This window comes from Dipodomys spectabilis, unplaced genomic scaffold, assembly GCF_019054845.1.
Source record: "Dipodomys spectabilis isolate Male_0828 unplaced genomic scaffold, ASM1905484v1 ptg000015l, whole genome shotgun sequence".
Lineage (NCBI taxonomy): Eukaryota > Metazoa > Chordata > Mammalia > Rodentia > Heteromyidae > Dipodomys > Dipodomys spectabilis.
In genome coordinates, this window is record NW_024870692.1 from 10,142,219 (window position 1) to 10,154,548 (window position 12,330).

At 38.1% G+C, this 12,330-nt stretch overlaps 1 protein-coding gene across 1 annotated transcript in view; it reads left to right on the forward strand.

Moving 5' to 3' along the window:
• The window catches only part of CUNH8orf34 (chromosome unknown C8orf34 homolog), a 347,290-nt gene that overhangs the window by 101,220 nt on the left and 233,740 nt on the right, over positions 1–12,330 (forward strand). The window contains exon 5 of the mRNA XM_042666515.1: positions 3,688–3,716. Within this exon, the coding sequence (XP_042522449.1) occupies positions 3,688–3,716 (29 nt within the window). The remainder of the gene's footprint in view (positions 1–3,687; positions 3,717–12,330) is intronic.

The following is a 12,330-nucleotide window of genomic DNA, read 5'->3' on the forward strand; positions in this document are numbered from 1 at the left end:
ATAAGTAAGAATGTTTAAAGGAATGACATTGATCAAGATATATTTTATTCATAAATTGCTTTGTTAAATGGCAAGTTCTTTACACAACTACTTAAAGATAATAAGAATATGTGTAAAGATTAAGAAAATGGTAATGTATATTTGAATAAAGTATAGTCAGACAAAACACATGAAGTCATGAGAGACATAGTTCCATATCTGAATAACATTTTCTATTTATTAAGCTGAATTTTATGCTAGTGTAGGCATACTATTTCCTATGCAGAATTATCTTAAGCACAGCATTTATCTCCTCCATTCTCCCCTGTGGAAGGTTTTTATCTCTCAAAAGCCGCCCAGGTTGTTTGCTAAAAGAGAGGAGCTAGTACTATGAGACACATTTTTTGCCTTTATTGTTTAACTCACTTTTTAGTTCTTGGCTACCTTCCAGAAAAGTGATGTATTGGTGCTATCTTATGAATAATGGATTCATAAATCTGAGGTGTAAAAGAATTTAAAGATCAACTCATAGCTTTCTGAAGCTTGAATGAGTTTTAAGAAAGAGTTTTCTTTTTCCAAGTTGAAGGTATTAGAGAAGCAACTTAACAAAATCAAGAGAGTTTCAAGCACTTGAACCATGAGTTACTTAGGTACAGACAGCTAAGCTTTGCAGCACTTGATAAGAAAGAAAATGCCACTTCATATTTTCTACTCTTCTTTTTCTTTTAAAATATATCTTAGTCTTTTAAATGTGTGTATTCAAGTAAAATATTCAGTCTTGATCTTGGATTTATATTGAAATGGAGCATTTCTGTAGAACTGTATTAAATGCAAATATAAGCATAATCAAAGTTTGGATAAATGGGATTGCATCAAACTTAAAAGTTTCTGCATGGCAAAGGGCATAGCTAGCAAGATCAATAGAAATGGGCTTTACTAACAATGTATCAGCGAAGGGCCTCATGTCTAAAATATACTTTGAGCTCAAAAAATTAAACCTCCCTAAAACAAGTCCTCAAGGAAACAGCTCAATTAATAAATGGGCTAAAGATTTAAAGAGCGACTTCTCACAAGAAGAAGTAAGAATGGCCAATAGACTCATGAAGACATACTGGACACCTCTGGCCATGAAAGAAATACAAGCCAGGCGCCCGTGGCTCACGCCTGTAATCCTAGCTACTCAGAAGGCTGAGATCTGAGGATTGCAGTTCAAAGCCAGACTGGGCAGGAAAGTTAGTGAGACTCTTATCTCCAATAAACCCCGAGAAAACTGGAAGTGTGCTGTGGCTCAATGTGGCAGAGCACTAGCCTTGGGCTCAAGAGCTCAGGGATAATGCCCAGGCCCAGACAGAGTTCAAGCCCCACAGCTAGCAGAAGGAAGGAAGGAAAGAAAGAAAGAAGGAAAGAAAGAAAGAAAGAGAGAGGAGGGGAGGGAGGGAGGGAGGGAAGAAGGGAGGAAGGGAGGGAAGAAGGGAAGAAAGGAGGGAGGGAGGAAGGAAAGAAGGAAGGCAAATCAAAACAACATGGAGATTCCTCCTCACCCTAGTTAGAATGGCTATTAACAAGAAAACTGACAATAACAGATGTGGGTGGGGATGTGGCCAAAAATGAATGCTCCTACACTGTTGGTGGGAGTGTAAACTTGTTCAGCCACTCTGGAAAGCAGTGTGGAGGTTCCTCAAAAGACTAAGGAAATGGAAAGATGGGAAAAATTATATCAAGCCAGACCCAAAGAAATATAGTTTGCAAAGTTTTCCTAATTTTTAGTAATTAGAATGTACCTAAAGCTCTACAAGTAAATATAATGGGTAGTAAAGACAGAAAAATTACACTTACACATGATAAATTATATAGGACTCTAGACATTCACACAATGAGACCAAAGGAGATATTCTTAGGATTAGATCACAAAGGCTTAATAGCTATTTGCATATGATTATATAAAATATTGTTTATTGAAATGAACGCCAAGAACTAGAAATAATGTTTTTTGTTATTTTGCTTTTTTGTTTTTGTTTTTTCTCCTTTGTTGCTGTTTTAATTATGTACCCTGTATCTTGTATGTTATTTTTTTTTGTTTGGGGGAGGGTAAGAGAGAACACAGAAATACTGGAACAAAGGGTCAACAAATGCAGCGGTGACACTGGCACACATTATGTTAAAAATGAACTATACAACTTGTGGGAGAGGAGGGTCAGGAGGGAAAAAATTGGGAGAAAACGAGAGAAGAGAAATGTACTCATTACCTGACCTGTGTAATTGTAACCTCTCTATGCATCACTCTTATAATATAAATAAGGAAATAAAATAGATAAAAGAAAATTTAAAAAGGTAAGCTTGGCTTTCATAAACTAGAATCATGCACTTTTAATTACTGTACATATTGACGTACATAGGTATGTCAGAGTTTCTACATTTTCTTAAAAATCAGAGTTATTTAAACTAATCATTGACAGTATTAAAACTTCAACATACACAAATGTCTGACTTATGTTTGGCCTTTTGATAGGTTTGCAATTTCCCAGAAGGCTCTGGGATGCCCTATCTGTCTTCTGTCTCTTCATGACTTTGGAACCACATGTCAGTTATCCCCAGCCTCATATTCAGCAGTGATAGAAGCCAGCTCCCCTGGGAATTTTCTGTGAAGAGTATCTCTCCTTGAATTCTGTGAGGGATCTGATTATACAACTCAGCACAACCTTGAACAATTGTTAAGCTTCACTTACCAACCCCTGGAGTGAAACTTAGGCTGTAATGTTTTCCCATAGTGACAAATAAAAACATCATGGAAATTATTGTGCAATTGCTGTGCAATTTGAAAGCACCTGTGTCCATACACAGTGCCTGTATTCAGTCTTAGGTACACTGTTGTTTAAAAGATAAAACATAAACAAGCATGGGAGTAAGGGGGGGGGGAAGGAAGGGAGGAGGAAGGAGGAAAGAAGGAAGGAAGGAAGAAAGAAAGGAATGAAAGAAGAAAGGAGGAGTTCCAGTGGAGCAATTGGTTAGTGTGTGGTACTTATAGGAAGTAAGGAAGGAAGGAAGGAAGGGAGGGAGGGAGGGAGGGAGAGAGGAAGGAAAGAAGGAAGGAAAGAAATAAAAGAAGGAAGGAAGGAAGGAGGAACAGGTAGTTTACTCTGACAAGTTGAGATTGTAATGAGTAGTATGTAGATGGTAGAAGAAGTTGTAAGGAGGAGCCATTCATCCATTGGCTCAAGAATCTGTCACTCTAAGGGCCTTAAACTCTGTAGTTGGTTTCCTCCTAAACTAAATAAGGAAATTAAAATAAATGATCTTGAGACACAGGTATGCCCAAGTACCTAGTCATTCTCTGAATCTCCATCAGTTGTTGAGAAGGAGCAAAACTGTAATAGGCTACACTGTGCTTGATCACCATCCTAACATAGCAGCATTTGTATATGTGTCCTTGTGAATTTGTTAGTAGCAGCTAACAGCCTGCAAGAACCATGGTCCTTGTCTGGTTTTCTCACACCATTCGCTTTGTTCATCATTTCATGGCTACCATAGTTGAATTGACGCCTAATTTGTTTTCATTAGTAGGAAGGGTATGCCACATTGTTTTGAAGAATTAGTGAAAAGAAATAGGACATTCAGTAGGTTTACAAATAGAATCTTTGGTTTGATTTTTAATTTTGGTTATTAAGCATTGCTTCTAAAAGTGTCTTATAAATCTCTTTTGAATCCCAGGTATTGCGATTTCAGATGAACTCGATAAGGTAAGCTGAACTATTTACCTACGAAAAGAAAATATAGAACTTATGTTTTAATCCATTGGATAAGTCAAAGTTTCTAAATTTTTTTAATGCTACCATTTAAAGAATTTCAGTGCTGTATGCTTAGATTTATGTATGAAAATTATTGTAGTAAATGTACATCATGTGCTTTTGTAAGTACTGACCTTTAGAATTTGGTTAGAGGAACCAAAATCACTGTGATTACTAACTCACTATTTTAAGACTGACAACACTGATAACATCATTATATCTATTCACATAAATAATTATTTAAATTACTTAGATTGGTCATTTCTAGATGATGATGATGATAGTGAAATAGTGACGATGGTGATGATGCTGGTTGCAGCAATGATAATGATATGACGTTAACAATGATGGTGGTGATGATGGTAGTGACAGCAAAGACATTTGTAATTTCCCACAATACCCTTAGCCATCTTACTCATGAAGGTCAGATTTTTTTATAAATAATTTCTCACAACCAAGAAACTCTGATGATTGTCTGAGCCAGGTGGTAGTAGTGTGAGCGCTGATAGCAGCATGTGTAGGGTTATATTTGAACAGTAGTATATATAACACTGCTATTGGAACAGCTGTGGGGAGTTGTGGAGAATATTAGGCAATGACTATTGCTAGTTTTGGGAAATGAACATCTCAGAGAAGTGTGCTACAATTGACCAACCCTGGAAAAACTGGACCAACAGCCAGTTTGTCAGTTTGGAGGTAACACCAAGAGTTCTCTTTAGGATTATGTATTTTGAGTTGTCTATTAAACATGCTTATATGGGTTGATACTCACAAGAGATGTACATTTCCAGTCACTAGGACAGAATTTCTCTTTGAGGAAAGGTGTCTCAGAACCTCTTTATAATTCCTATAATTTATTTTAAAAAGCCCCCTAAAGCTTTTGTTTATTTATATTTGTCATATTTTCTAATATCAGCTAATAAAGCTGATAAAAATTTCACCTGGCAAAAAAAATGGTGATTATGCTTACACTTGCCCAAATAACGTATTTATGGAATACTTTTCCAAAACAAAATATTATTAAGAAAGTAATCTTGTTTACAGTTTTGCAAGCCTCTTTAATATGTGGCTCAGTTGAAAACTGGCAGAATTTTCCTGTCTGCTTCTCTATTTTATCTGTTGTGATATTTTTCTCTAGATAAAGAAAATCGGGCAGCAGAAATGGGCTCAAGAGGGGAAAGTACATAGAAATAGCCACCATCCATACTGGGTGGGTTTGGTGGAGATATCTCTCTAGACAAAGAATATATTGCAATGTGGTTTACAAAACTGGGGTCAAATATATCATGGCATTTTAAAATAGCAAATTACTATATGAAAGTGTATCATTTCCCCAAACACAATAAAGTCAGTATTCTACCTCAAACAGGAAGACAATTGCATTCCTGACTCATTAAACATGTATGTATATATTCTTAAATATGAATTCCTTTTAGTAAACTAATTTCAAAATACTAAAAATATTAAAATTACAAATATTAAATTTAGGTTAGCCAGGCATCAGTGGCTCATGCTTGTAATCCTCGATACTCAGGAGGCTGAGAACTGAGGATCACAATTTGAAGCTAGCCTGGACAGGAAAATTCATGAGACCCTTTTCTTCAAAAAGCCAGAATTGTAAGCTGTGGCTCAAGTGATAGTGTGTTAGCCTTGAGAAACAACCACCACAACCAAAAAGCTCAGGGACAACCCTCCAGCCCTGAGTTCAAACCCCAGGACTACCATAGACACACACACACATACCCACAATTTAGTTTAATTGCTCACTGTAAGAACTCCTCAAAACTAGATTTGGGCTATGCCTAACAAGTGTGATCAGAGGCAGATGTATTCCCTTGCCCTTCTCTGTCTGGGTTTTGCTCATATCTCTGTGTGTCCATTGTGTGTACTCCATAAACCATAACTTTCCTAATGTGCAGGAGCTTAATAATCCTTTCTCTTGCAGTTATGGTCTCCATCACTGTAAATACAAAGATATAAGCATCATCATTCCTAGATCCTCCCTCCTCCTATATACGCCACAAAATCCTGGCTTCCTGATTTTACATTAGCTGGTCTAGAGTTGTGTCTGACTTTGATGCGCTTTGTTCCCTATTTCCTGTGCTTGAGTAACATTGTGGCCTTGGTGTGTGCACTGTGTCTGGTATACTAAAGCACTTTATTTTTGTACTGAAATTGGTTTGAATGCCTTGCCACTTGATCAGGAAGCCTGCTCCGGACACATCCTTCTCTTCATACCTATTTTCTTCCCAGCCCTCGGTTAGAGGAATACTATTATAATACAATTACATGATAGCCCATCTTCCTTCACCTACAAAAAGCTTCTGGAATTTGCTGAAATTTATTACTTTTCAGTTTCATTAAGGAAAGCACCCAAACTGACTTTACTTTCCTGTGTGATTTTCAAATAACACAAAGGAATCCCAGGCTTCCAGCCAGACTCACAGCTACTATCCTTTGCCTGCTTGGAGAGCACGCTGGTTGAGTGAGAGAGCCTGTCTTACAGCTCCCCCTTGTGGCCATGAAGCACATAATCCTGAGTTTTCCTGATTGCAAAGCAAAATGCAGGCTGCTCCTAAAATCCAGGAGATTAAGACTGATTTACAGATTTCAAAGATTGGCATTGATATTCTTTCACCATTGTTCTTCCTGCTAAGTATGGCTTTTGCTATTCTGGATCTTTTATTATTCCATCTGAATTTAAGATTGCTTTCTCTATTTCTTTAAAGAAAGTTGTTGGGACTTGGATGGGTATTGTCTTGAACTTATACATTGCTCTGGGAACTATTGCCATTTTTATATGTTACTTCTTCCCACCCAGGAGAATGGGAGGTTTTTCTATTTCCTTAAATCTGCTTCAATTTCTTTTTCATTTTTTTTTTAAACTTTCTCAATAGAGGCTCTTTACTTCTTTGGTTAAGTGGTGGTAGTGTCTATGTATGAGTTCATATGACTATATGAAAAATATACATGAATATGGATAAAATATATGAATGTAGGTTGACAGTTTTATTTATTTCTCTACTTTTATGTTCTGAATGTCAAACATTTGTGTAAGTGCTGCAATTTAACATGTCCATTTAAGTGTCCAGCTGTTCTGGACCAGACTCACCCCTTCTGTCCTTCTCTCCCATCCCATCTGCCCCTGTCCACCTCCCAGACTTATTTCAACTTCCTCACTTCCTCCATGGGAGCCATGCTGATGACAGAGGCCGGGGTTGGCCCTCCACCAAGGATGCCCTGAAATTAGCCGCTGAGATGGCACCCTCATTCCAGAGCTCTGAATCGATCCAGCTGAGTGTAGTCTTCAGCTGACCTCTCACATTGCTGCTGAGTTTCTTCACTGTCTTCTGCCGTCTTTGCTCTCTTCCAGGTTTCCCCAAGAGAAAACCTCCCTAATAAATCACTTCCTCCACCTCTGATTCCGTGGAACTCTACCTAAGATGAGCCAACAGAAAAATCTTCCAATTCAGAATCCAGTGGAAAATATTTCTAAGACTCTCTGCTAACTGACAAATTAGGTGCTGATACCTATCTATCTCTCTACATGTCTATCATTATTTATTTATTTATTGTTGTCAGTATGGAGGATTCGACTTTGGGCCTTGGGGTTGCAAATCAGGTTCTCTACCCCTTCTGCCATGTTTCCAGCTCCTTTTAGTCCTCGTTGTTGCCTTATGCCTTGGTTTCAATTCTCCTATGGATGCTTCCCCGTACTGTGGATGACAGGTGCATGCCACTATCCTGGGCATTGGTTGGGTTGGGATGGAGGATCATGAACTTCTATGTCCTTAAACCGCATTCCCCCAGCTTCATTTCCCAATAGAGGAGCTAGGATTACAGGCTTGAGACACTTCATCTCTTTCTGAGACTGGAATTAGGTTTCCATCTTGTGGATCACATCTGTATAACTTTGGCCTTATGTCCTGCTTCTCTACTCAGACTCTGTTCAACAAATGATTGGGTAAAGCAGCTAGACTTCATAGACTTCCTGGTCATATTTTTGTTTATTTCCACATTTTTGTGTCTTCTTTTCTCTCCAACTGCTATTTATCCTCCCCTGGTCTCCTTGCTCCTATTATCTCTTGAGGACATAGTTGACTGCATCCATATTCTTGCCACACGTGTAGATACTGTTGTTCGCCAATTGAAGAAATATCCTGGGTTTAAAGTATGAACTATTTCAAAGTTTTGGGACAATATTTGAGAAGGAACTAACTCTAGGAACAATCTAAATCTACACAGAATTCAGTGTGACATTCTCTTTGTCATTCCAGTTGTGTCACTACTGGCCCCTCACACAGCCACAGAAAACCCAAGTATTCATGAGAAACTAACCATTCCTCATAATGAATCCTTGGAAAATCATCTGCCATTTGTCCTTCATGAAGCAGATATTATATGTTGTCTTTTGCCTATGGTATTTGGGTTTGAACTAGGGGCATCAGCCAATGTAAATTCTGTATAATGTTAATTATCATGGTATTTTCAAAATCTTTGTTTCTTTTTTTGTGGAATGGGGATTTGAACTCATGCTCTCACTCTTGTAAGCCAGATACTCCACCACTTGGGCCATGCCCCTAGTATTTTATTTGTTTGTTCATTTTGTGTGTGGTTTTTTGGGGGGGGGTCTGGTCGTGGGGCCTGAACTCTGGGCCTGGGCACTGTCCCTCAGCTCTTCAGCTCAAGGCTAGCGCTCTACCACTTGAGCCACAGCGCCACTTCCGGCTTTTTTTCTTTTTGCTTATGTGGTGCTGAGGAATCGAACCCAGGGCCTCAGGCATGCAAGGCAAGCGCTCTACCATTGAGCCACCTTCCCAGCCCCCATTTTGTGTGTTTTTGTTCAGGGAGGGTCTTCCTTTTTTTTGTAGGACCAGCTTCAGACAAAAATCCTTCTACCTATGCTACTCACAGACATGTGCTATGACAAGTTTCTTGATGGAGATGATGTCTCATTAATTTTTTTGTTTGGGCTGGCTGGACTCCAACCTGTTCTCTGCCTCTCAGTTATCTGGTATTACAGGTGTGAGCCACCACACCTGGCCTCAAAAATGCTCCTATACTTTTGTGCATCAAAGGATAGAGCCAAAAGAGTAAAAGAACAGCATGCAGAATGAGAGAAACATTAAAAAATAATTCATCTGTTAAGAGCATACCATCGCAATTGTATAAGGAACTTATGCAGCTCAACAACAAAGGGAAAATAACTTGATTAAATATAAGGACTTGAATGAACATTTCCCCAAAGTTGATATAAGAATGGCCAGCAAACATATGAAGATATGCTCCCTCATCAATAATCCTTAGACAATCTGAAGCAAAATTACAGTGAGATACTCTCTCACATGTATTAGAATAGCTACTATAATCCTCTATAATCTCTCTCTTACACACACACACACACACACACACACACACATGAAAAGAACACGTGACAACTGTTAGCAAGAATGTGGAGAAAATTAAGACAGTTGTGCATAGTTAATAGTCATACAAAATGATGCCACCACTGTGGAAAATGGCAAAGCAGTTTTTCAAACAATTAAAATAGGGGCTGGGAAGGTGGCTCAGTGGTAGAGTGCTTGTCTTGCATGCCTGAGGCCCTGGGTTCGATTCCTCAGCACCATATAAGCAAAAAAGAAAAATAGCCGGAAGTGGCACTGTGGCTCAAGTGGTAGAGCGCTAGCCTTGAGCTGAAGAGCTGAGGGACAGTGCCCAGGCCCAGAGTTCAGACCCCACAGCCGAACCCCAAAAACAAAACGATTAAAATAAAATCATTGTAGACTGTGGTTTTAACGTTTGAGTCTCTCCAGAATTCGTGTGTAACAGATTTAAGAATTGGCTTGATTATACTAGGGCTCCAACATGACAGGAATTCATTCTCTGACGAGGAAGCCTGTTTGGCCCTCTGCTCCTGATGTGCCATAAGAAGACACAGTGTCCACCCTTTCCTCCTCTATACAGCAGGAAGTTGCTGCCTGAGAAGCAGAACACAGACTGAGCCAGAAAATGATTTTTCTGAAACCTGGGTCTTGGATTTCCCAGCCTTCAGAACACTGAGAGTACATGTCTATAATTTATAAATTAGCCAGGCTAAGATAGTTTGTTATCCACTTGGCATGTACTAAGATACCATCTGAGCAAGCAATCTTATATCTGTGTATGCATTTCAAAGCAAGATCCTTAAGAGATGTCTGTATATCCCTACTCATGTCATCATGGTTCACAGATTGGGGAAAGCTACTGAGTTGTTAAGTGACTGAAAACTAAGTATTATGTAGTATTCATGAAATGAATATTATTCAGCCTTCAAAAGTAGAAAATATTGTCTAAGCGTGAATCCTGGATAAAACTTAAGGAGTTTAGGTTATATGAGGTAAGTCAGTCACAGAAAAACAATTAGCATGTGATTCTATTTATATACGGTATTTAAAGCAGTTCAATTTATTAAAAAAATAGAAATAGAATGGAAGTTGTCTAGGCTAGGTGTGGGGAAATGGAAAATTACTAGAATGTAGCAAGAAGGAAATGTCTGTCAAGTACTCATTTTGATGATCATACTTCAATCCTATAAAAATAAAGTCATATATTCTGAAAATGTCCTAAATTCAAGGATTAAGGACAAAGAACCACAATATCAGTGATTATGAGGATTTAATTTGCTGAAAATTTTTTTACAATCAGTTATTTCTGTGGAAAACTTAAATAAAACAGAAAATTTTAAATTGCTTGTAAAAAGTGCTTATGGGAAAGTTGTATGCATATGCTTATATACTTATATATACACTAATATTCCCATATATACAAGTGATAAAGCAAAATGACAATGAAAAATATCAACCAATCATGTTAACATGGCTACATTGATCATTAATCCAGGTGAAGGTTAAACAGAAATTCTTTTTTTACTTGCAGCTTGTCTTTGTGTTATGTAAAAAATTTTTAATGTCTGTTTCTTAGCTTTATTATTACTAACACAATAACAATTTGTATTCATAATTAAATATTTATAATATTCATTAAATTTATAATTAAATATTATTTCACAATAAAGGGAATAAAAGTGCTCTGGAACAATGGATGATTGCAGGTCTGGAGCAGAAAAAAGAAACAGCTGTTAGAGTATCAGGTTGAAGGCAAAAACTCTATCAAAGCCCTTCAAGATTTTATCAGAAGACACCAGAAGTAAATTAAAGAGATCTCCCACTAGAAAAATTTGAAATTTTTAGCCGGGCGCCGGTGGCTCACGTCTGTAATCCTAGCTACTCAGGAGGCTGAGATCTGAGGATCGTGGTTCAAAGCCAGCCCTGCAGGAAAGTTCATGAGACTCTTATCTCCAATAAACCTCTAGAAAACCAGAAGTGGTGCTGTGGCTCAAGCGGTAGAGCCCTCACCTTGAGCTGAAGAGCACAAGGACAGCGCCCAGGCCCAGAGTTCAAGCCCCACGACAAAAAAAAAAAAAAGAAGAAAAAGAAAAATTTGAAATTTTTAAATGAGTAAGATTAATCACTGCGATGCACTGTTCTATCAAATATCATGATGTCCACACAATCATCAAGAAAGTCCTCACCAATAATCTTTGGAGAATGATAGATATCAAAAATTATTACTTTAAAAATATGGTAGAAGCAAAGGAAAATAATCAAACTTTACCAGTTACACTTGAGGGTAACCAAATATTTTAGATGTCAGCAAATTTCCTTTTACAAAAGTATTATAATGGCCAGGTGCTGGTAGCTCGTGCCTGTAATCCTAGCTACTCAGAAGACTGAGATCTGAGGAAGTTCAAAGCCAGCAGGGGCAGGAAAGTACATGATACTCTTATCTTCCTTCAATTAACTACCAGAAAACTGGAAGTGGTGCTGTGGCTTAAGTGGTAGAGTGCTAACCTTGAGCTAAAGAGCTCAGGGACAGCACCTAGGCCCAGAGTTCAAGTGCCATGACCTACAAAAAACAAAGTAGTAGATAAAGGATGATGAAATTATGAAAATAGACAATCACTATTTAGCCTTTAATGGTGGTCAATTAATGCATCAAAATAACATAATATAGAGGTTGCCAACATGTCTGATGAAAAACTATAGAAATTAGGTGCTTCTGGAGCAAACTAGATCATTCTCTCAGAAGCAGTATTGGTAAAGAAAAAAACAACAATAAACTTTCATTAAGGCTGGGAAGATGGCTCAGTGGTAGAGTGCTTGCCTCGCATGCATGAGGCCCTGGGTTCGATTCCTCAGCACCACATAAGCAGAAAAAGCCAGAAGTGGTGCTGTAGCTCAAGTGGTAGAGTGCTAGCCTTGAGCTGAAGAGCTGAGGGACAGCGCCCAGGCCCAGAGTTCAGGCCCCACAACTGACAAAAACAAAAAACAAAAAAACTAAAACTAAAACTAAACAACAAAAACCCCCCCAACTTTCCTTAAGATCTGTTTAGTAATTTGCAGAAAATACAAGGGTCGAGAAATGCTTCACACCACATCACAAGGGTGCAAAAAAATATGTGCACATTGTATGAAACTTTCAGGACAAAATCTTCTAAATTCAGGGGTTTTGAGCAACAACAACAAAA